At 37.1% G+C, this 26,934-nt stretch overlaps 1 protein-coding gene across 1 annotated transcript; it reads left to right on the forward strand.

Moving 5' to 3' along the window:
• Positions 1–965: 965 nt before the first annotated feature.
• Positions 966–14,135, forward strand: LOC144435987 (glutathione S-transferase GstA-like). The gene is made up of 4 exons (XM_078124644.1): positions 966–1,161; positions 9,805–10,030; positions 11,459–11,641; positions 13,671–14,135. Exons 1-4 carry the CDS (start codon positions 966–968, stop codon positions 13,834–13,836), a joined length of 771 nt encoding a protein of 256 aa, XP_077980770.1. The 3' UTR covers positions 13,837–14,135.
• Positions 14,136–26,934: the final 12,799 nt, after the last annotated feature.

Genomic DNA, 26,934 nt, shown 5'->3' on the forward strand with positions numbered 1-26,934 from the left:
AAAATTCAAAACAACACCGAAACTTCTAATATTAATTTTCATATATATACTGATCATGAGTTTGTTTTATGAAGTTGTAATTGCAGTGAATGCGATATTGTTGATGACAAAAACCAATGGGTTTAAAAGACCAGGGTTCCGATCCAATATCTTATCACTGTGGAGCCATGAGGATTACATAGCATTATTCTTTTGTTCTGGGCCAACTTTTTCTATAGTTTTGTCAGACAAATGTTCTTTCACACCTACAATTTCACCCCCTCCCATTTCTTGTCTGTTAATATATGCTATGGACTGAGACCGGGGACCAGGTCATGATCAATTCATATTCTGAGTAATATGTATGCTAGTAATAGCTTGAGCTCCCAAACAGCACATTCTCCGTATTTTCTCAGACACGTGTACCTCACCGGAGCGTATGATCTATGAATTAGAGCTAGTTACAGGTACATGAGATGTATTATATTAGTGCACTGAAGTCATTTGTAGTTATCATGGATGTTGTTTACCTGATGTCCTCAGCTCGCTGTTGTCACAGTCGTCACGTCACTTGAACAGATACTATTATCACAATCAAGTAGACATGAGCTTTACGTTCATTATAGAACACGCCGAGTATTCACTATACGATTAATAAGACCATTTCTACTTCTGTTTTGTGGAGATTTTCTTCACCGGTGCAGTTTCAGTCCGAAGGAATACAAATTCAGCGTTGAAATGTTTCCCATTCTCACTACAGAGGGCGTACTGCACAAGAGCAAAGTATCAAAACAAACAAATATCAGACGACGCAGAATCAAAGTGACGATCTCTGTGGCTGACACATTTCTTGTCAAATCTCTAAATAAGGTACAACACAAAAAATCCAACGACAAGAAAAGAAGAGAAACAGATAGCGACGATTAAATAGCAACATTGGGTAGATCCGACGAACGCACAGCGTAACGATTGGAAAGTAGGTGAAAATGGCGGATGTTGACGCAGAAGTTATCAACGCTACTGCAATCGGCCTATGTGCAGGGATAATCGGCGGCGTGGCGATAACTTTAGGAGGTGTTGCACTTGTGAAATACTACAGAAGAAGGTCCAAGAAACCTAAAAGTCTGAAGTTGTATCACAGCTTTCCTTTCCGATCAGTGAGATGTGCATGGCTTGTGAAAGGTTAGTGACCACAGGCACTTGAATCAATCTGTTATAACTGTGCAGTGACTGTAACGTACTCGCTTAGTACACATGTATACGCTACAACAAGACAAGAGCAGCAGCAGCAAAACAACAACAAATAATGATATTCAGATAAAGATTGATTCAAATGCTTGTGTTAATGACTACGTACATTGTATACTTTATATAAAAAAGTTGTATTTATGACTGACTAAATGATAAAGCTTTCTAGTCAATCATTTAGTCAGTCATAAATACAACTTTTTTATATAAAGTATACAATGTACGTAGTCATTAACACAAGCATTTGAATCAATCTTTATCTGAATATCATTATTTGTTGTTGTTTTGCTGCTGCTGCTCTTGTCTTGTTGTAGCGTATACATGTGTACTAAGCGAGTACGTTACAGTCACTGCACAGTGCACAGTGTGCTTTCTAGTCAATTGGACCCCTCGTCAATTGGACCCTAGTCAATTGGACCCCTAATCAAATGAACCCTCGCCGTAACCAATGTAAGTTGTTCAGGGATATTCGAAATATTATTATTAAGAAATAGATAGCACAAATACGAGTGTAGTCTGTTTGGGTGTGGGAAAGGTATCCACCGTAACATTAACAAGAGTAAAGTGTAGAACGGGAACAGTCTTGCGCTGGAGTCTTGCGAACCATGCACCCACGTGGGTTAACGAACTACAGATTCACGGTGTGCATTAAATGAGACCAAACTTTATCGTGTGCAAGCAGGATTATATTTTACCCACAGTTTAACCCAAACTTTTATCCAATTCACCAGTTGCAATTGATAAATTTCCTTGCCTCAGGCAAGGGTTCATTTGGTTAGGGGTCCAATTGACGAGGGGTCCAATTGACCTGTTTCCAATGATAAAATATATACAGACTGATTCACCTGCAAGCACAGGTACTCGAATCAATCTGTAGGATTTTTAAACAAAATGTATAGTGAATAACTACTACACTATAATTAAAAAAAAAGATCATACAGATTGATTTGAGTGCCTGTGTCTGCAAGTGCCTTTGTTAGTGATAAATCTTCATAGACAACATTTGGCTATGTAGCTATATGTAGTTGCAATAGTGTTGTGATTCTCCCAAGTTTACATCCCAATAATAGACTCATCTAGATAACAACGTACCGCATTAATCAGCGTTCTATATTGTATTGCTCAACTTGGCCGACGGCCTATATGGAGTTTTCCTAGCCTTATCGATGTGTAGAATTTCACACACGGATGTAAACAACTGACTTTCAAAATTCCGACCCTGATCAGTAAAAATCCTGAATAGACACCCGAAATGTGCGAAAAATTTGTTTACTGAAGCTTGAGCCATGGCTTCTGTGGTTTGTGAACTCAAAGGGATGCATTCAACCCATTTAGTGAATTGATCAACCATCATCAACACATATTCATGACCCCTAGCGGTCTTAGGTAGCAGTCCCAAAAAGTCAAGGTGTACCAGTTCCATGGGTGAACCTGCATGGTAGGAAGTCATAGGACACTTTGGGTGTTTCCTGGAACGTTCATTACGGTTACAAGCTGAACACTCTACCACAAAACGATGGACTGACTGCCTGAGACATGCCATACCAATAGAACCATTCTTTCATTTTCGCTTTAGTACGAGCAGGGTTCTCCACAGACTTAATCTTGTGGTGGACAATCATTAATATTCATGAAGTAATTAATATTCATAACATCATTAATATTCATGATTTAATTAATATTCATGATTAATTAATGTTAATGATTCAACTTCTATGTTAATTTCAAACTGACACATTGTTTACTGATACACACCAGTGTTTATCAATGCACATACACAACACTACTTAAGTTCATACACTACACAAACTTATGGTTTTATGGTTGATAATTTGTCTTGCTTTTCTACACAAGTTTATTTTAAAGACATTCTAGTAATTCTACTAATGTGCAGGATACAGTACTGGTTTGAAATAAAAGGACTGATTAATAAAAAAAAATAATGCTCACAATTCAACTTCTATATGACTTCCAGTGCATATACACACACCACAGTATTGATTTGAAATGCAATGACTGATTAATAAAATAAATGACTGCTTAATAAAATAAATATCATGACTGACTGACTGACTGTAAATACTGGGTTAACTGTAAATGTTCAAAGTTACTGTTCAAATTTTAAAATTAAGTTCAAGTTCACCCTCCATCATTATCAGCTCAAGTTCATTACTTTGAATGGCACGAAATCCGAATGCGACGATTCTTCACACCAGCCCACCGTTGAACTGCAGCTGGATAATCATAACTGTCCACTGAAGGACCGTCAGTGGCAATCCTCACTAAACTGTCAAGTGAGGCTTCATTCAGGCGATTGCGTGGCAATGTTTTAATTAACTTCAACTGGGAAAATGTTCTTTCGCTATCAGCAGTGTGACAGGGGAGAACGCGATAAACTTTGGCAAGTTGTGTTACTCTTGGAAATGCAAAAGTGAGTGACGGCGTTATACACAGATGGTTGACGATGTAGTCGGATGTCACGTCTGGCTGTTTTAAAATGGTATCTCTGGCGTAGACCCGGAACCCGTTCCACTCGTTGACGACGTCTGCTACATCTTCTTTTGGAAGAAAGTGTTGTGACAGTGTTCTCACATCGTCGCTGGCATCGGAACTAAGATTATGAAAATCGAAGATGCTAAACTTGCCTAGAATGCCTGTATCTTCATCTGGGAACCGTTGTTCAATGTTAGAGATTATGGTGTCTATGTATTTTTCGCGGATATGACGCTGGAAGAAATCTTCATCGTCGCCACGTTTTTTTACCGTTATATCTGCCTGGTGAACCTTTTGAAGGAATTCGGGTAAGTCGTGTAGATTTGCTCCGTCCCTGGTCTTCATGTCGTTCAAGCAGGACTTCACTAATGGCTTGACTTGACTGTACTCGAACTTTTTCGCTTGAAATGCCTTCGATAGTCTGCTTACATGTGGAAGCAGGTCACACAGCAGCAACATCGATGCGATGAAACGCCAGGATGACAGGAGAGCTTGAAGACCAACGGCTTTGGCGTCGCCCCGTTCTTCTCCCTCACAATCAAGACTCAGAACAACACTGACAAAAGTGTTCTTCAACCGGGTGACTGATTGTTCAATACTGAGCCATCTCGTTGACGACGGTTCGATTGGTCGTAGTTGTTTTTCTTGTAGTAGATTTGACTGGATCGTGAGAAGGCCCGCCATACGTACTGTGCTGTTATTGAAAAAGTCATACAGCTGCCTGAGGATTGATGTGAACTTTTTCACGTAAGGGACTGCATTCGCTGCCTGTACAGCTGCCAACTGGAGACGGTGTGCATGGCAGTGGATACCAATAGCTGTCTCGGCAATGTTCTGTAATCTCTTCACGACCCCAGAATGTTTACCAGTCATAACACTGGCGCCATCTGTCCCAATTCCAACCAAACTATCGAGTTCGACTTCCTTCTCACGCAGATAAGATGACACGTGATTGGTAATATACACTCGGCATTCAGGGTCACGGCCAGGTCACCACGTGGTTTCAGTGGTTCGATCATCTTTAGAAATCTAACTGTCAGATGCCCGTTTTCGTCCAAATATCTACAGTTCAAAGTCAATTGTTCACTGGTACAGACATCTGTTGTTTCATCAAGCATAATGGAATAAAATTCTGATTTCTTCAACTCAGTGATCGTCTTCTCTTCTAAAATTGATGGCAGGATATACAGCATTTCTTGGATAGATCGTTCACCCGTGTATGTTACGTTCTTACAAACATTCAGCTGTTGCTTGATTGATAAACCGAGTTGAGTCAGGAGATCGAGGGTTGGTTCAAAATTTGTTGTGTGTGGTATTCGACGTTTTGCTAGGAAGTATAGAACAGTGAAGGCTGATGTGATTGCGTCATTAGCTATTTCTGGATTGATAACTTCGCCGATGTTTTGACTTGACAGTGACTGAAGTTCGAATTTGATGGTATCTTTATGAGCTGCGGTTTGTTCGTGATCTTTGATGCTACTCAATCTGATTCTCTTGCACGGATATCGTTCCAGGTACCACGATCATATGGGCGCATGTTGTATTTCTGACATAAACGACAGAACATTGCAAAAGTATAACCATTCGCGTCCTCTCATCCATTCATTTCGGAATGACGCGGACTGTTTGGGAGTGTACTGTATACCCCTGTCAGTGACTTCGCTGTCTAGCTTGGCCTTCTTGACTTCACTTCTCGGCAGTTCTGTTGGAACTTGGTTTTCTTCATCGTTATTCTTCCGTTTACGGTTGAGTCATGTACTTGAAAAGCGACATGGTGGTGTTCTCTGTCAGGTTAGAAGTGGTACTGGACGAGATTTTTTTTTTATGCACATGGCCACTGCAGAAATTATTTCAGTGATAATGTTTCAAATTAAAGTTATTATTCAACTTCACAAAATGATCGACTCGGCAACACTGTGTTTTCTTTAATGTTATTTTATTCTTAATATCACGTATTTCACACCATCACAGTGCTTGCATTGTTGGTTCATGTTCAACGTACACACGATAGAAAGACAGTGATAGTATTTGTATGGGCGGCACTTTTAAATGATGTTTGACAGTGAAACACTACAACTCTTTTGTCGCGGCTTTTACCGACCGACTTTAGCGGTCTTTGTATCAGATCTGAACGACAAAGCATCGTGTTAGTTGCTTTTGTTTTCGCAATGCAAAGAGTCCGTCTAAGTGTTAATGAATTATTGTCCACCATTGATAAGTCCCCCACCCCTGTCGCATCACATAATAGAATGAAACAAACAAAAAACGTGACTTTGGCAATGGCAAATGTTTAAAACGGAGCTACAGTATTTGAAAACAAATTCAGATGGGCGGCAAGTTTTAACAATGGAACAATAGAACTGGACGCAAGCTTTTTGTGGTGGCTTTTTCCTTCGAGACGTGGACGGGAGCACCCACTGTGATCCACCGTGTGGAGAACCCTGTACGAGCTACTCCCTGATGACCAGATGTAGGAATGTTATGATTCAATTCTAACACTTCCCTTTGCATTGAAACTGGAACTACTATTAATTTCACAGTCCCTTCGCACTTCCAAAGAACACTATCTTGTAGACAGAACTGATCCGGTTTTTCATTCTGACACCAATGTTGTGATTCTCCCAAGTCTCTAATCTTGTCAGGGATGGCTGGGTCGACTTTGGATAATCACAAGCAGAAATATTACAGTACACTGAATGTACTTACACGAGTGATAAGCAGCTCCGGCGACGCACAGTACTTCCTCCATATGGAGAGGGATAACCTCAGCTTCTGGTAGCTAGATGAGACGGTATAACACCAATTTGACGTCTTCTGTAAAGATACACCGCACCATGTAGTTTCCAATACAACTTCCAAGTGGGTCTGTATTCACCAATAACGGATAATAACGTCCTTCTTGCCGTGGGTAAGATATCAAGTATTTAGTACCAATAATACATGTGTTTCCAGTAACAAGTATAGTTTCCAACTGCGGGCCAAACGTCTTGAGACCACGAGGGCCTTCGCTGTTGGTAATTCCGGTTGGGAGAGAACTTTACTACCATATAAGGAGAGTCCAACATCCAACCAAAGGTCGTCCCCTAGAGGTCACAGCTGACATGATTGACAGGATGTCTCTCACACGAGGACAAGTTACACTCAATGTGAAAGGCTATTTCACAACACTCTCCCCAACTTTATTTTTGGGAGGTTAACCCCGGGGTCCCATTGATTTAACCCAGATTAAAGTACCAATAATTGATGTACAAACTGTGTCAACAAACACCAACGAACTTTAACTCCAAAACAACAACTAACATGTTTGAACACCTTATCTATTAAATCGAGGGCTCCATTCCATATCTCCAATTTATGGTCGACTGGTAAATAACCCTCACTAATCTGCTACTGCCTATACAATAACAGAATGAAAAACCATGTCATCATCATGAATAACACACAAGTACCTGTGATACGGTCCTATACTCTACACAAACAGAGCGGAAAAGAGAAGAATGAGAAAGCCCCCTAAGACTTAATCGTAGGACAAGTATCACCCTCCTCTACCCAACATGGTAGGAAACTAACTCAACTCTCAACACTGTACCTGAAAGAAAACATAGTTGAGAAGATCAAATAAAATACAGGAAAGTGTATTGAAACAAACAAGAAACCCCATGTTTTTTCCCCCAAACTAGTTGCAGCCACTAAGGTGGGTCATTCCTCTCACAGATGGGATACATATACTCTTCCTTCGTCTTTGCAACCTTGTCCTTGGGAGTAACCCCAACACATTTCCCATGAAACCATTCCAAACATGTACTGCATAAGATCATGAATGAACCATCGAACGGCTTTCTACAATGACAATACACCTCTTTCTTCTTTACTTTACCTGCCACTATTGACTCTTGCGTACCCAGAATGACCTTATACTTATGTATCCCCTCTGGGAGTTCCTTATCTGTAGAACGCTTCATGCGGCCGTGATTAACTGTCATTTCCTTAGTACATTTTTTTACTCGGAATAGATATGGAGTTAATTTAGCAGTGGCAACTCCGAACCTTTCCATGGTGGACTAAATTTACGACTTTTCCCTTTAACTGTTGCGGAATCTAACACATACACACAATCACCGACCTCATACGTGTTTATGCTTACGCGGGTATCGTAATCGCGTTTCGTACGTTCTTGTGTAGTCTGCAATGTAGAGCGAGCTGTCTCATGTGCCTCACTAAGAGATTGTTCGAGTTTCACTACATAGTCATCGCAGTCTACGTCCTCCCCATCCTTAACAATACTACGCTTGAAACCAAACATAATATCAGCGGGCTGATTCACCTCTCTCCCCAACATTAAACGATTGGCGGAGTAACCGGTCTGTCTATTAACACAAGATCTCAGAGCACCAGCTATTAATGGAAAATTTACATCCCAATCGGCTTGAGACTCATCTAGATAACAACGTACCGCATCAATCAGCGTTCTATTGTATCGCTCAACTTGGCCATTGGCCGACAGCCTATACGGAGTTGTCCTAGCCTTATGGATGTGTAGAATTTAACTCATGGATGTAAACAACTGACTTTCAAAATTCCGACCCTGATTGGTAAAAATCTCGAATGGACACCCAAAACGTACGAAAAAATCGTTTACTGAAGCTTGAGCCATGGCTTCTGCAGTTTGTGAACTGAAAGGGATGCATTCAACCCATTTAGTGAATTGATCAACCATCATCAACACATATTCATGACCCCTAGCGGTCTTAGGTAGCAGTCCCAAAAAGTCAAGGTGTACCCGTTCCATGGGTGAACCTGCATGGTAGGAAGTCATAGGACACTTTGGGTGTTTCCCGGGACGTTTATTATGGTTACAAGCTGAACACTCTACCACAAAACGATGGACTGACTGCCTGAGACATGCCATACCAATAGAACCGTTCTTTCATTTTCACTTTAGTACGAGCTACTCCCTGATGACCAGATGTAGGAATGTTATGATTCAATTCTAACACTTCCCTTTGCATTGAAACTGGAACTACTATTAATTTCACAGTCCCTTCGCACTTCCAAAGAACACTATCTTGTAGACAGAACTGATCCGGTTTTTCATTCTGACACCAAAGTTGTGATTCTCCCAAGTCTCTAATCTTTTCAGGGATGGCTGGGTCGACTTCGGATAATCACAAGCGGAAATATTACAGTACACTGAATGTACTTACACAAGTGATATGCAGCTCTGGCGACGCACGGTACTTCCTCCATATGGAGAGGGATAACCTCAGCTTCTGGTAGCTAGATGAGACGGTATAACACCAATTTGACGTCTACTTTAAAGATACACCGCACCAGTAGTTTCCAATACAACTTCCAAGTGGGTCTGTATTCACCAATAATGGATAATAACGTCCTTCTTGACGTGGGTAAGATATCTAGTATTTAGTACCAATAATACATGTGTTTCCAGTAACGAGTATAGCTTCCAACTGCGGGCCAAACGTCTTGAGACCCCGAGGGCCTTCGCTGTTGGTAATTCCGGTTTGGAGAGAACTTTACTACCATATAAGGAGAGTCCAACATCCAACCAAAGGTCGTCCCCTAGAGGTCACAGGGTCACAGCTGACATGATTGACAGGATGTCTCTCACATGAGGACAAGTTACAAGTTCAATGTGAAAGGCCATTTCACAACACTAGTATACATTAACATGGTTTTCTGTTTTTTAAATTTTACTGATGGAATTCACTCCAAAAATAACCAAAATGACAAAGTGCAAAAATACACAATAATTTTTTCAAATTTTTAAGAAAAAAGTCAAACCTACACTTATTGCAGCAGTTTACAATGGTAGGTCATGGAGTTCACCCAGGGGTGAATGATTGCATGCCATTGACTACAGGCTTATAAGGCTAGCTCCTTCACACTAGTGGATTTCAACTACATCACACATACTCGTCAAAATCTGCAAGTGTGAGGACCTAGTTTATCAAAAGATATTGCACAAGTCTTCATATAAGTTGTTGACTGTAAATTTGTGAATGGAGACTGAGTGTGTTTTGTGCCCTAACTTTCATTTCTATATCACTTTTTGTGTTATTACAGAGCTAGGTATCGAGGATGATGTAGAGATTATCAACTTTGACCTACACAAAGTGGATTCCACCGAGTTAGAGAAATACCGACAAGAAGTCCATCCACATGGGACGCTACCAGCTCTAGTTGTTAATGATGACTACACAGTGTTAGAATCTGGTGCTATTTGTATGTATTTAGCTGATGTTTATGGTAGATTAGTGCCAAGTAGGTTTGACAGAAAGGAATATTACAAGTAAGTAATCCTTTATTCAGTTCATTTCCGTTTGGTTCATATGATGATCAATCCTTCCAAATCTTCAGCATAGCGTTCAGCTTAGACATCATCAAAATTTTGATTATAAAATGGCTGCCTGGTCAGGCAATAAATTGTGATATTGTCCTCTCTTGTATGTGTTATTGTTTTAAAAAGCAGTTGTCTGTGTAGCCTATCTACATTTGTACATCTCGATCTGTGAACCTGTGAGTTTGCTTTATTCTACTCTACTTGCTTGTGAAACTACAATCATGTATCAATGTGCTGCCAGTATTGTGGTTTGAAAATATGCACTGACTCACACTGATTTGTCACACTAGGGCATGTTTATGCTATGGTAGACTGTTTGACTATATTCAAATGAAGTCATTAATATGTAAATGTACATTCATTACTCAGATGAACACTGGCATTAATGACAGAATTTACATGTAGGCTAAGGTTGACATGGATAGTAATACAAGCGGTTAGTGAAGAACGTAGCAAAATCATCGATTGTGATGTATTGCCACTAGTCTAGTTCCTGACAGGGACCATATTCTGTATGTACTTCATCACTATCCCAGTCTAGTCAAAACCCTTAATTTAAAGGCGTTAATTATGGTTCACCCGCATGGTGAGTGAAGTGCGAATGGCACATGTCAGTAGTATACCATCACAAATTGATGGGCTGTCATTACCGCTCATTAATATTCATTTGGTACAGCTGTTTTAATGATGTCCAATGTCCAACAAGGACTCCACCCCAGTCATTTAAACTAAAATCACGTGGGGATGCAACAACATAATCATGTTTATATGAACGCTGTAGGATGGAGCACAGAAATCTGTGTGGATCATCAGGGCCTTGACTAGACTGGGATAGTTATGAAGTACATATGAAATTATGGTCCCTGTTAGGAACTAGACTTTATTGCCACAATAACCACAATAGTGGCAGCACATTGATAGTTTCACAAGCAGTTAGTGAAGATTGCGTATTCTAAATCCTATAATATCATACCCGATAGTATTCATCATACGTATAGTGGAAATAAGTATGAGTCACTGTGTGCCAGCAGTCTAGTTAAACATGAGTAGTAGATTCATCTCCAGGTTCTTACACCTTGTAATATTGTTGCTGTAGGATTTAATGACTGCTGACTGTGTTTAACTATCATATGAATTTAGCACATACATGTAATAACAGGAGGTATCATGCCATTCATGTTTAATTTGACGCAATAACATTATCACATTTATATTAACGCTTCAGTAGCATTAAACTGCCATAGGTGGTAAGAATGGAATGTTTATCGAAACTAAGGCACTTGACTAGATAGTGGAGAGAGATAACTTTTGAAAATCGATCCCACATATAGACTACATTTTTGACTGACCGTTTATTTTCTTCTTTTGTTGACATAGTTGGATTGTTTATGCCACTGCTACGATTGATTCTGTCCTGGAACCGCTATATATCCAATTGACTCACACCCCTGAAGATAAAAAAGATCATGCTGTAATTGAGGCGATGGAAAAGAAATTTCACGTCATCGCCAAACATTTGGAGAGTGTGATGGAGAATAGACACTGGATTTGTGGTGCCAGGTAAGGATGTCAGTCCGTTTTCATGATTTTTGTTCAAAGTAAAGTGTTAGGAGATATAGTTCTACCTGGTGCAAGCAAAGTTTTGAAAGTGTAAGGTAATGCCACCATTACTGGGCATATTGTTTGTTTGGAAAAATGATAGCATGGATGGAGTTTTCAGTTATGTAGGATGGAGAGAGAGAGTAAAGGAGTAATGTACCATATTTGGTGTTTGATTTCCACAACTTTGCACTACACTAAACATGGATAGAACTTAGAAGATAAAATTTCAATAACTAACCATTATTTTGATAGGGGTCATAGGTAACATCTACCGTAAGGGTCTCTTTAAATTTTAAACATTGTACTAAATTGGGGGATGTTTATGCCCATGTAACCACCAGGATTACCTCTCCCACCCCCTTCCCTTGTTACCAAACCCTTGTTACTGGTTTCCAAACTTTTGCAAAAACACTGGAATCTAATTCAGTGTGTACATGGAAATCCAAAGTAATAGTAATAATTTTTTTTTCAATTTATGATTTTGACTAAAACAAATGCAAATCCTTAAAACCTAGATATCACCTCAAATAAAAAGCATGCCCTCACAGAATAAATGATACAATTCTTTCTTTTTAGCACAACTGAACTTGTTCAGTAGTGCTATAGGGATCGCCCGGCGTCTGTCTGTCTGTGTGTGTGTGTGTGTGGATGTGTGTGTGTGTGTGTGTGTGTAAACAACTTAAAGTCAAAAACCGCTGAACCGATTGCCACGATATTTGGTGGGTCCATTACTTTGGGTGTCTAGTTGGGAAATTGTTCAAATCAAAATGATCGCATCACAGGTGTGTGATTTGGGTCAAAAAATGTGATTTTTGGTCAAAAAACTTAAACTCAGGAACTACTGGGCAGATTGGTGCGAAATTTGGTGGGAACATTCTTAAGGGGGTGTAAAGTAAGATTTGTTCATGACGGGATGATTCCATCAGTGATATGCAAATTAGGGCTAAAAATGTGTCTTTTTGGTTAAAAATCTATAATTCTAAAACTACTGAGCAGATTGGGCTGAAATTTAATGGGAATGTATCTAGGGATGTATGGACGAAGAAATATTAAGCATACCATGATTCCATGAGTGATATGCAAATTAGGTGTACAAATGTTCATTTTTGGTCAAAAACTTATATCTCAAAAAGTACTTGGTCAATTAGTCTGAAACTTGGCGAGATGTTTCTGAAACTGTTATTCTGCAGATTTTCTTAAAAACATTTTGACAAAATTGGCCCTAGCGACCATGACCACGCCCTTTAGCAACAACCAAATGGCAGTATATTTTGGTCAAATAACAACATCATCTGGTAAGCAAGTGAGTAAACATTCAAAAAATGTATGCAAATACCCTAGCAACCATGACCACGCCCATAGCAACAGCCAAACAGTGGTGTATTTCACAAAGATAACAACAGGGTTTAATAGATAATTGAATAAACATCCAAAAAATGTATGTAAATTTGCATAGCAACAAGACCACGCCCATAACAACAGCCAAATAATCACGTATATTGCAAAGATAACAACAGGAATAGAAAGACAGATGAATAAACATTCAAAAAATGTATGCAAATACCCTAGTAACCATGACCACGCCCATAGCAACAGCCAAACGGTGGTGTATTTCACAAAGATAACAGGGTTTAATAGACAATTGAATAAACATTTTAAAAATGTATGTAAATTTTCCTAGCAACAAGGCCACGCCCATAGCAACAGCCAAATGATCACGTATATTGCAAAGACAATATCAGGAATTCATACACAAGTGAACAAAAACATACACAAATGTATGCAAATATATCTAACAACATGACCACGCCCATAGCAACAGCCAAATGATAGCATTTATCGTAAAGATAGCAACATGGTTGGATAGGCAACTGGATAGTTATTCAGCAAATAAACACCTATTGTTAGCATAGACTAGCATATGGATAAACATTTTTAAAAACTACAGTTGTGCTACAACGCCATTGGCGGTATTTTTTATATACAGTTTCAGTGCTGCTGATTGTGTGATTGGCTATAACATATGGTGGGCATCACACATCAAGAAAGGAGAATTAATGAATGACTACCCAGCACTGTTGGAATATTCAAGAAGACTTCAAGACAGACAAGGTCTTCAAGACTGTATACCTAGCAAAACTAAGACAAACTGATTTGTCTCGTACTCTGTAAGGACATCTCAACTTGAGATCATAAAGACTGTGGATTCACAGCTTGGATAAACCACATCGCGACTGTTGCTAAGTCACATTTTCAGCATCAAATGAATAAACTGTGGGGTGCATACTAAAACAAATTTAAAGTGTTCCAGTTTTCAGCTGAATACTGCTATTGCTCATAAAAAACTGCCTTCCCCATAAGCAGGTGCTGAAGGAGGAAGTCATAGTATAAGTTGATGGCTGCTAATCCTAGTGATAAGGGTTAATGTGTTTATCATGCACTAATTGTTGTCACCCAGCAGTTTACATTTTTTTCCTAACATTTTAAGGTACTTACTATAATTATCACACTAATGAATTTCAAGTAGTAAACTGTGTTTACTCAAATCACTTTTAAAAAAATAATTGTCAAACTGATGACACCAAATATTGTAGTCATCTACATCTAGTAAATTCATGTTGTTCATTTACATTTGATTATACCAATGAAATCAATCCAAGAATGTACAATTGCAGCCAGTAATTACTGACGTTTTTGGCAGGTAAAAATGGTCAAATGCAGGTTAAGTTTTGTAAATACCTGCATACAGCATTACTGGCATTTAACAGGTGAAATTTCAACTTTACCTGCATTTGACAGACAAATTTTGAAGCCCACTTGTATATTGACTATTTTCATGATAATGGGGATTTTTATTTACATTAATATGAACATTGTCATTCAACACCATTGATGATTATGTTTACTGAACAATTGTATTTATCACAATGAATGTTGATAAGAAGTAAAGTTTGATATATATTACATTAATTTTGCTTTTAGGTGTTAAATTTTAGGAGCACATTGCTCCTAAGTTTAGAATTTTTAGAAGCATTTTGCCTCCCAAAATTTAAAATTCAGGAGTTAATTGATCCTAAAAAATCTTGCTCAGAGAGTTAACTTCCCAGGCTTAATTTTGGATTGTACTGAGATCGTCTATGGCACACAAAAGTGAAACTTCAGTTGAAATTGTAACTCAAATGAAATTCATTAAAAGTAAAGTTAATAACAGACCAAGAGTAATAAATGGATGATGGACATGACTCTCAATTATACCGTTGACAGTTTTCTCTCTCACTGTTCATAGGTTCATCAACTGCACAGACCATCTGAAACAGTATACAGGGTTTTTGCTGAAACTGCTTTAGACAGTTCACAACCTTGTATGCTTGTCAGTGCTTTGTATTTTAAATAGGATGCTGTAGGCATGATTTTGATAGTATAATCAAAAGTTCATTCCTATCAATTTTAATTGTTTTAATTTACAGTATTACAATTCAGATTCAGATACTTTATTGCCATATGTATAAAATTCATTGGCATGTGACTATGCCTGAACACCCCTAAGTAGGGTATAGAGGAAAAGACGAGATAAAAATGGACACAAAAGGATAAACAAAAGCAATTGTATGTACATTGTATCTTGTAATTCAAAGTTGTTAAAGTTGTCTTCTTAAAGAAACGTAGTAGACATAGTAAACTGCTGACAATCATAACAGTGAAAACCAGCAAATTTATTATACCGGTATATCTCCTCCTATAGGTTTGAATGGGAAGAATGGACAGTCATTTTACATGCAATACGTCAATGACAACTTTCAAAAAACAATGTTTGCTATCATAGTTGTAAGTCTTTCATTGAGGCAGAGCATAATATTGGCAGATGGTAGCATTTATACCTCATGTATGCTTTAACTACTTTAAAAGAAATTATTTTAAAGATTTTTGATGAGTTTGATGATTGCCATTGTTTTTACGTGGAGTTTGATCATTACAATCATAAACTGTGTTAATGAAATTAACAAAAAATTGATGTTTGTTAATAATTGGGGAAGTCTCCATTATAGTCTTTCAAGTTTTGATATATTTTCAATGTTTTATTAAGGTTTATAATCCTGTAATGTTGCTAAAAAGGATTTATTGATCATTTAAAGGGAACAGTACGCTAGGAAATGGAGACATTTTCATGAACTTTGGGTTCTGGAGAGAGTCATGTCATGGTTTTACAGTATGCGCAATTTCAGAGAAATATCAATGAATATTCATGACATACACTAAAGGTAATAAGGCTTTTAGGGGGCCATGAATATTCATTGTTCTACCATTGCATAAACATTTCTGCTGGCTCCCATTAGGCAATGTGGCCAAAGCAAAGATCACCAGATGGGGAACAACTTCAACTTGATGTTTCTCTGAAATCATGATGTAAAACCGTGACCTGACTCCCCCGAATCCAAAGGTCATGAAAATGCCTTTATTTCCAGGGTGGTGTTCCCCTTTAATAAAGGGTTACCATGGGACTGACGTGAACAAAGAAATCTGTTCACCCAATGAAAAAAATGTACTAGCATTTGTTGCATTAGTAAACACATGCTGTACTTTGCCACTCAATCAAGACAGGTTTGTTTCTTAATCCAAACAACACAATATGTCTTTGTTAGGACAAAACTACACAAGGTAGAAATCATAACTTTGTTGCAAAATCACAAGCAAAATATATCAAATATGAATCACAATATACAGCATTTTCATGGGAATTTGGCAGACTTCTCCCACTGTTTGTCATGAGTTCTCTTCACACCAAACAAGTTTCTGTGACATAGAACAAGAGCGAATATACACTTCAGCATGTGTGGCATTACTACAGTGGCAACATTGGTTTCGACAAGTTAAGACAGACACACAAACTATACAACTATTATTGTGCAATGAGAACTATGTAGGTGATGATGGTAGTGTTGCCATGGTGATGTAATCACGATGTAGAGATAGCGTAAACACAGGCAGTCAATGGAAACTTACTTTTGCCAGTAGAATTACCTTGTTGATACCAATGTCACCACTGTAGTAAAGATCTCTATGTCATCACACTGCTTAATATAATAATAAAATGTTATTACATAACACATAATAATGTAATGTCTATGTTTATTATGTTTAGATTGTAACTAATAACTCTTGACAGTATGATACTGAACATGGCTTTCTGCCACCTAGGCAAGGCAAACAGAAAACAACACACTCCCTTCTTCATGCACAATTAACTACATGGGAAATTGACTCCAAATATAAATGTGAAGTATTAGGTTGTAGATGAACCAGTGGTAATAGGTGGGATGTCAAAATGAGCAATTTCATGAATCGTCATGGGTTACTATGGTAATATATATTCATTACTCTTATTCATATTATCACATCGAAAGTACTAGTGTTTCATTTCATCCACAATAATAAGTTTCATTCTTTGTTGTGAATCCAGTCATCAGATAACTTCAGCTGTCACCATTGACCATATGAGTACATTTTATGGATGACTGGCATTCTTTTCTTCAAGTATTATTGTATATTTTTTGGCCACTCAACAGCTTATAATTTAATATTGTATGGGCAAAACGCAACAACTTTTTTTATCTTATAGGGTGGAGGAATAACAACAGCACTGATATTTAAATTGAACTCTGAAGCTAAAGGTGATGACTTTTCTGCATCCAAGAAAATTTCGTTGGTGGCGCTCTTATAGTCTATGCAGCGTTTGTCACGGAATGTATGGCGTCGGTTCACCAACGGTGAACTTTATCTGTTGGTCTAGTACTGACCCCTCAAACAACACCTGACTTTTTCAATGGTATAAATCATTATAGTTTAAATGTTATGATACATTTGTAATGTAACATTTCATTTCTGACCCCGATCGGTATAACTAAGGCGAAAAGGAGAGAACAAACCTAGGACACCTTTTGAAGCCAGTCTTGCTTCATTGAAAATTGTTTTTTTTTTAATCATCTGGAAGGAACTTAGGTAAGAAGGAACCAGGCGTTCATAAAAGGTAGGCGTGTTTGGATTGTTTTTTTTTAAATCTGTAACTAATTAGGCGACAATGTTGTGGGAAGGACGTACACCATTTAGCGTTTTTTTTTTGGTTTATTGCTTACCGGGGTTTCCTTCCAAAATTATAGTGCAAGGTACAGAAGTTTGTCATGAACAGAAGTTTTGAAGTTTTTAGCATAACCCCCCTCATTATCTGGGCTCTCAAAACTAAAAACACTGCAACTCGGTCTAGATATACTTCAGGACCAATCGTGTTATTTTGTACAGTTGCCAAAATCCCTCTTGATTTATTGGAATTTACGTAGTGATACGAAAATAAATAATTAATAAGTCTCTTTAATACAAGTGTAATTGTGAAGGATTCTGTATTGAAATATTGATGTATATGTACTTGGTCTTACCAATGCAGAAATTGTTCCAATGTCAAGTTCACGAATCGAAGCATGTATTGTAAAACGTGCACCAATTAAAAAAAGTCTAAGCTATTCATTTCGAGGACGCACAATTTCTCATACCGTATCTAGATCTGTTTGCACGTTTAACTGTTCGACTACGTGATTAAATACATTACACCCTTCCATCTATACTACTACTGTAATAGTAATCACAGGTATGTGGATTATTTATGGTTAATGGGTCGCTTGGTTTGACCAATGTATCATGGTTGTACTTGTCTAACAGAGACGTTGTTATAGTGACACTAATATGTTGTGGTGTGTGCAATCAGAAAATATACAGTGGATTGACTAAAGGACAGCATGTATCGCATGGCTCGACCAAACATATTATAACCTACCAATGAATCAGCCTTTGTTAGGCTGCATTCACAAATAATGGGGGGGGGGACGACCTAAAAATATTTTTCACATATAATAATGATGAAAACACATTTTGAGATACCCAATGTCTTTTTTATAACTTAAGTGTGTGTTGATCACAACTATTAAACCAACTGTAAAATGAGCACAGGAAGAGACTGCACAATATAGATAGCCCAAAATCACTGCAAAATGAGTATGAGATAGTCTATGGACAATTTCAAAGCATTGCACTATTTATCATACTCGACATCGGCTGATGGTATGTTGAACTGTCCTTAAGTGAATTTCAATCTTTTAAATAAACGTTTTAAACTATCTTAGCCTTTTAACAAAAAATGGTGCAAAACATGTATATACACAAGTTCCTGTATAAAAAACAACTAACATCAATTACCATGTTTTCAGCTTCAATATACACTCAAGTAATGTTAAAGTCTGTGCAAATGAGTAAATCTGGAGATTCCAAATGTAAACATATTCATGCAATTACATTAGAGACAATGTATGTATGTACATGTATGTATGTATGTATGTATGTATGTATGTATGTATGTATGTATGTATGTATGTATGTATGTATGTATGTATGTATGTATGTATGTATGTACATGTATGTATGTATGTATGTATGTGTGTGTGTGTGTGTGTGTGTGTGTGTGTATGTATGTATGTATGTATGTATGTATGTATGTATGTATGTATTTAGGTATATGTATGTATGTATGTACACATGTGTATGTGTGTGGCTATATATATGTTATAAAAATAAATGTGTGTGTGTGTGGGGGGGGGACTTGAACATTTCTGACCATGTGGAGGGGGGATCTGAATTTTTTGGGTTATAAAGGGGGGTGGGACTTGAAAAAAAATCTAATTTTGTCATGATTCCTCCGACCCCCCTCCCATTATTTGTGAATGCAGCCTTAGACTGTGGTTCGAATTAGTGTGGCGGGGATCTGGAGGGGGGGGGGGCGCTTGGGAGAAATATTTTGGTTAAAATGTTTTTGCAGATCTCTTTTCTTCGCGCTCTCAAAATATTTCATGGCCCCCGAAATTAACCCAAGAATTGTCGTAGCTTCCCCCCCCCCCCGTACGCATGTTTCAATATGTGCAAGTATACAGTACCCTCCCCCCCCCCCCGCGTTCCACTTCCCGCATTCTAGAGAGATCATGAACAGTGTGGTACACTACATTAAACTAAAATTCGAAATTAACTTTTGCGTCCATACATAACAATAAAATATTTCACACGCACGCACACAAACACACACACACACACACACACACACACACAAAATTCATAATCAAATCATTAAAATATCTTGGCTCACCTTCTAGGTAGATCTCAGAATGGAGTCTCTCAGTGTGGACGAGGTATGTGAGTGGCTGAAAGAAATTAGACTGGAGGACTCGGTAGTTGCGACATTTCGCAAAAATAACGTGGAAGGAGAGGATGTTATTAATCTTACCGACGAAGACTTAATTGGCGATGGCTTCAGTTTGAGTAATTTTGACGCCAGAAAGATCATACGACACAGGGACAAGGCCCTTGCAGTTGGTTCGTTCACTAGTGATGAAATACGACCGAAAGGAAAGACTGTGCCACATCCTTGTAAGTGAATCTTCACGTGATCAAACTCGCTACAAAACGATATATGTTGTAATTGAATTGTCACAAATCATTACAGAAATTGTACAAGTTCATCAAGTGTTCTGAAAGTTATTAATTGAACAACCTATTCAGTATTTTAACAACATTCCACACACACAATGTACCGTTGTCTTCATGCCTGTCTGTATGTATGTATGTATGTATGTATGTATGTATGTATGTATGTATGTATGTATGTATGTATGTATGTAGGTCTGTCTGTCTGTCTGTCTGTCTGTCTGTCTGTCTGTCTGTCTGTCTGTCTGTATATTTGTCTTCTCGTTTCCTCTCTGTATTTCAAGTAAGAATTTGTCCGGAAAATTACCACTAAACAGAGAATCAATTTGCATGTCTAAAATGTTACACGCAATCATCCTCTTTTGAAAGTAAAAAGATCATTCAATCCCAGATCGCACGAACTGGATTAAGATTGACCAGATGTGTACCTTAACTTTTGTTCTGTTTATCCATGTTTTGACATGAAATCTCACCGGATTAAAATTAGCAATGCTGATTGTATGCAAATATTCACTTTTGCCCACAAAAATCCAACGAGGTTAAAAATCCAAGCACATTTAGTTGTCATTAGATACCAAGTATTCAGACTGAACGATCTGTCGTTGGTGGCGCTCCAAAACAATATATTGACTATATGATGTGAACATATCTTTATATGATGTAAACAATTCATTATATGATGCAAGTACATCATTATGTGTGACAGTTATTGACATGGGTTTACAGGTATAGTAACTGCATTTATAATATTGTACTTGATAATTAGCTGAATTAATCAATATTAATAGTTCACTCAATCTAAGAGATATCCTAGAACTTTTGGTTACTAAACCATGAATATTTTGTATGTCCGCGTGAACAGACAATCATACTTCTCATAGGGTTCCTATCTAAAGAGCTTTATACATGTGAAACAATGGATTTTGGTTAGCAATTTACCAGATACACTTAAAATTACTGAAAATGTAACATGTAAAATTAACTATGCAGTGTGCAGTATTATGCTTTGAGAATAGTGTCTTTTGCAAGAACAAAAAGAGTGCTTCTTGTCAACAGAGGGGGGGGGGGGTGGATTGTTTTGTGGATGAATTGCAGGGGGGTCACTATTTTAAGTACAACATGAACATAAAGTCACCGGCCCTCCCCCGGCCGTAAAAACTGCTCGGTCCCTTAGGTCACTCGTATTTTTCTTGCCTGAATGAAGAAATATATTTAGGAATATCTATCTATCTATCTATCTATCTATCTATCTATCTATCTATCTATCTATCTATCTATCTATCTATCTATCTATCTAACTATCTATCTATCTATCTATCTATCTATCTATCTATCTATCTATCTATCTATCTATCTATCTATCTATCTATCTATCTATCTATCTATCTATCTATCTATCTATCTATCAGGTATATTCCCTGAAAAAATCTACTACTGTACATGTGCAGTACAAAAATCATAGTACAAGCGAACCCTTAAGTAATTCTTCAAATGGAACAAAAATAACACAAATATGATATATTTTGGTCCATGAATATGATGTCCTAACAATATTTTGTTTGTTGAATATTTATATTGTGTACATCTGCTTTATATTTATAGCTTACGAGAGTACACCATGTCAAGGTTCTTTGAGACCAGAAATCCAGTCTAAGAAGACACAGAAAGATTTTGAAGGTGGTCGAGATGACTTGTTGTTGTTGTTGTTGGTGGTGGTGTATATGTGTGTGCGTGCGTGCGTGCGTGCGTGCGTGCGTGCGTGCGTGCGTGCGTGCGTGCGTGCGTGCGTGCGTGCGTGCATGCATGCATGCATGCATGCATGCATGTATGTATGTATGTATGTATGTATGTATGTATGTATGTATGTATGTATGTACATTTGTATGTATGTATGTATGTATGTATGTATGTATGTATGTATGTATGTATGTATGTATGTATGTGTGTGTGTGTGTGTGTATGTATGTATGTATGTATGTATGTATGTATATATGTATGTATCTATCTATGTGTATATTTATGCCACGCAAGAACCAAGTTGACAAAAATAACACAAATATGATATATTTTGGTCCATGAATATGATGTTCTAACAATATTTTGTTTGTTGAATATTTATTAATATATTGTGTACATCTGCTTTATATTTATAGCTTACGAGAGTACACCATGGCAAGGTTCTTTGAGACCAGAAATCCAGTCTAAGAAGATACAGAAAGATTTTGAAGGTGGAGATGACTTGTTCTTATAGTTCTGATAGACAATGTAGTGTCTATAAGATTATGAGATTACTTCTTTAAGATGGATCTGTCATGTACATACTAGACTAGTGTACCGTTTATTCATACAGTTTGCACACAAACATCAAACCAGTATACACATTACCATTATCAACAATTAGGCAGCGAAGACATTTTTTTCAGCCAACAGACTTTTATGAGAAATAAGAAAAAGTTTCAGAGCTTAGTAGTGTTCGTTGTGGATTTGCTTTTACATGTACAGCCCAAAAAACAGTATATAAATTTGTGGCTGAGAGGTTAAAGAACTTGCCGCTAATGGCTGTGATTTGATCCCTAGTGTGGATTTTAGTAAGTCTACCAGACTAAGTAAGAGAGTGTCATTCAGTTTGACTCTACTCAAAAGGTATCTCTTGGCACTCTAATTTTCTCCCACAAAACCAAAATGTTCACATTTGCAGGTGTTATTCACCTGTGTTCCTGACTGAAGTCAAAGATTTCTATAGAAATACATATTATTGTTATCTTTGTGTTCTTCAGATAATTTGCAAAGACCTATCACCAGAAGTCAGCAGCTTGAATTCCAAACAATCTTAGGTGGTGACCAGTGGAAACATATTGCAAGACGATTAAATTTTCTTGGTTGTGAATTTCTAAATGATGCCGTGATTGACACCATAGATGTCGACTGCCGAGACACGCCTGAGAAAACTTATAAAATGCTGAGGAAGTACATTGACTCTGAGGGAAAAGATGCAACTCTTGGTCGCCTTGTAAAGGCGATGATTCTTTGTGGTTATAAAAACCAGGCAGAAAAATTTATTGCAATTCAATGAATATTATACATATGTATACGCTTTTTGCAACATAAAGAGAATATTAATATGCCTATAAGTGTATCATAAAAGTAAGGAACACTCGATTTCTAGATCAACACCATAACTCCCGCTCCACTAAAAAATTCACATGCATTACTTACTATAGGCGCGCTTTAGAATAAGTCGACCACCTTGTTCTATTTTGACCCTCTAGCATGAGGTAAAATGTTATTGCAGGTACCGAGAATTCTTATTGATGTTAAGACATGTTACATGCAAGTAAGTCAAAACTTGATAAATCTGTATGCTTATAATATGTAGTCCTCATTTTTTCAAAACTCAGAATGTGACGTACGCCCACAAAGTGTGTGACCTAACGCCGTGACAGTCTTCCTATTCAAAGCTATGAGGAGAAATAGAATGAATGTGGTGGTTTTTACTGTTAAGATTGTCTGTAGTTTGCAATGGGGAAAACTGTAACAACTCTGAATAAACCGTATTCCGTCACGCGAGATCGTATGAGATCACGCGTGACTCTCCATAGCAACAATTAAACATAGCGGTACGCAGGTCAAGCGGAACTGTCAAAGCGTTAGCAACGGCATTGTTCTAGTACGACGTCAATGTGTTCACTGTGCACCATCAGCTGAAGTATCGAAAGCCCTGAAAAGTTCTTAAGATACAATGTACACACAATTGATGTTGTTTTTACCTCCCGTAAGGGTACGGGAGGTATTAAAATACAAATGTCTGTCTGTGTGTGTGTGTGTGTGTGTCTGTCTGTCTGTCTGTCTGTCTGTCTGTCTGTCTGTCTGTCTGTCTGTCTGTCTGTCTGTCTGTCTGTCTGTCTGTCTGTCTGTCTGTCTGTCTGTGTCATCATTTCCTAAAATTCGGCTGGCTAATGAAATTTGGAATATATAATCTTTAGGGTAATAGCTAGACCTGATTAGGTTTTCAGCCAGATTGGTTAATGTTTAATTAGAGAAATTTGCATATTAATGAAATCAAATAATTAAGCAATATCTTAAGACTGCATACTTCAATTTCAATATAATTTAGAAAATTCGTTATAACAACATACATTTGTCCTATACAATTTGATGATGTACCTTACAGCGTTAACGAATAATTTGCATAATTAATTATTTTTGGTAATTAGGCTATATCTTAAGAATGCATACTTCATATTCAACATAATTTAGTACATACGTTAACCATAAGAAAACACATATGTCCTATAAAGTTAGCTGATGTACCTTACAGTGTTAATGAATAATTTGCATAATTAATGATTTTCGATAATTAGGCTATATCATAAGAATACATACTTCAATTTCAATATAATTCAGTACACATGTTAACAATAACAATCGCACATGTCCTGTAAAGCTTGTTGATGTACCTTTCAGTGTTAATGAATAGTTTGCATAATTAATTATTCTTGGTAATTAGGCTATATCTTACGAATGCATACTTCAATTTCAATACAATTCAGTACATACATTAACCATAACAAATTGTGTATGTCCTATAAAGTTAGTTGATGTACCTTACAGTGTTAATGCATAATTTGCATAATTAATGATTTTCGGTAATTAGGCTATATCTTAAGACTGCATGCTTCAATTTCAATACAAATTAGTACATAATGTTAACCACAACAAAGCAGGTATGTCCTATAAAATTTGGTGATATAGCGTACAGTTTTAATGAAAAATTTGCATAATTAATGATTTTAGGTAACTACGTTGTATCTTAAAAATGCAAGCTTCAAATTTCGTATAATGAAGATTGTTGCTACAACTTTTACCTTTTATTGAGTATTTTGAATAATGAACGATATTCAGTAATTAAGCAGTATCATGCACTCTTCAAATTCCGTATAATTTGGCACATACATTAACTTAAGAAAGCACGCTTGTCCAAAAACAAAGCCTGTTACCAAATTTTTTTTTAGTTTAATTAGTTATTTGCATAATTAGTGATTCCCTTACGGGAGGCATTCAGTTTAAATCTGGTTCTTTCGTTTGTGTCCATTTTTACCTCCCGTAAGGGTACAGGAGGTATTAAAAGGGGAATGTCTCTGTGTGTGTGTGTGTGTCTGTCTGTCTGTCTGTCTGTGTCTGTGTCATCATTTTCTAAAAATCGGCTGGCTCAATTGTAATGAAATTTGGGATATATAATCTTTAGGGTAATAGCTAGACCTGATTAGGTTTTGAGCCAGATCTGTTAATGTTTAATTAGAGAAATTTGCATATTAATGAAATCAACTAATTACGCAATATCTTAAGACTGCATACTTCAATTTCAATATAATTTAGTATATTCGTTAAACATAACAACTTACATTTGTGCTATAAAATTCGTTGATGTATCTTAGAGCGTTAATGAATAATTTGCATAATTAATTATTTTTGGTAATTAGGCTATATCTTAAGAATGCATACTTCAAATTCAACATAATTTAGTACATACATTAACCATAAGAAAACACATATGTCATATCAAGTTTGTTGATGCACCATACAGTGTTAATGAATAATTTGCATAATTTATGATTTTCGGTAATTAGGCTATATCATAAGAATACATACTTCAATTCCAATATAATTCAGTACACACGTTAACCATAACAATCGCATATGTCCTGTAAAGTTTGTTGGTGTACCTTTCAGTGTTAATGAATAATTTGCATAATTAATGATTCTTGGTATTTAGGCTATATCTTATGACTGCATGCTTCAATTTCAGTACAATTCAGTACATACATTAACCATAACAAATTGTGTATGTCCTATAAAGTTAGTTGATGTACCTTACAGTGTTAATGAATAATTTGCATAATTAATGATTTTCGGTAATTAGGCTATATCTTAAGACTGCATTAAGTAGTATCATACACTCTTACATACATTAACCTAAAAAAGCACGCTTGTCCAAAAAACAAAGCCTGTTACCATAGTTTTTTTTAGTTTAATGAGTTATTTGCATAATTAGTGATTCCATTACGGGAGGCATTCAGTTTAAATCTGGTTTATCTCGTCTTTTCCTCTATGCTCTCCCCTACTAAGGGGTGCTCAGGAATAGTCACATCTCAATGTATTTTATATAATTTATTTAGCAATAATCATCTGAATCTGAAACATTTGACTACTATACTTGGAGTGATAGATCGTAGAAAACTGAACCCACATAAGCTTATACGGTATAGCATCCTGACTTTCAAGATTTGCCATTATTTATTATTATAGAGTCAATATTGTGCAAGCTATATCATTATTGAGAGAGGATTTACAAAGAATATCAATTATTAAATCCTACATCAACAATATTACAAGGTGTAAGAAGCTGAAGATGAATCTACTACTCATGTTTAACTAGACTGCTGGCACACAGTGACTCATACTTCTTTTCACTAAGTATGATGAAATGTATATTATAGGATTTATAATACGCAATCTTCACTCAGGGAGCCTTCCATAATTACGAGGGGGTGGGCCGGGGGGGATTTATGGTATGCCTGAGGTGTAAAATGTGACCCTCCCCTACTCTTTTTTCTAAGATGTGACCATCCCCCCAATCCCAAGTTCTAAATCTGACCCCCCCCCCCCCATCTCAAAACGACAAATTCACTGATGGATGAAAATTATGTGGACAGATTGAAGGGACAGTAGTTGTA

Source organism: Glandiceps talaboti, chromosome 5 (genome assembly GCF_964340395.1).
Source record: "Glandiceps talaboti chromosome 5, keGlaTala1.1, whole genome shotgun sequence".
Taxonomy (NCBI): domain Eukaryota; kingdom Metazoa; phylum Hemichordata; class Enteropneusta; family Spengelidae; genus Glandiceps; species Glandiceps talaboti.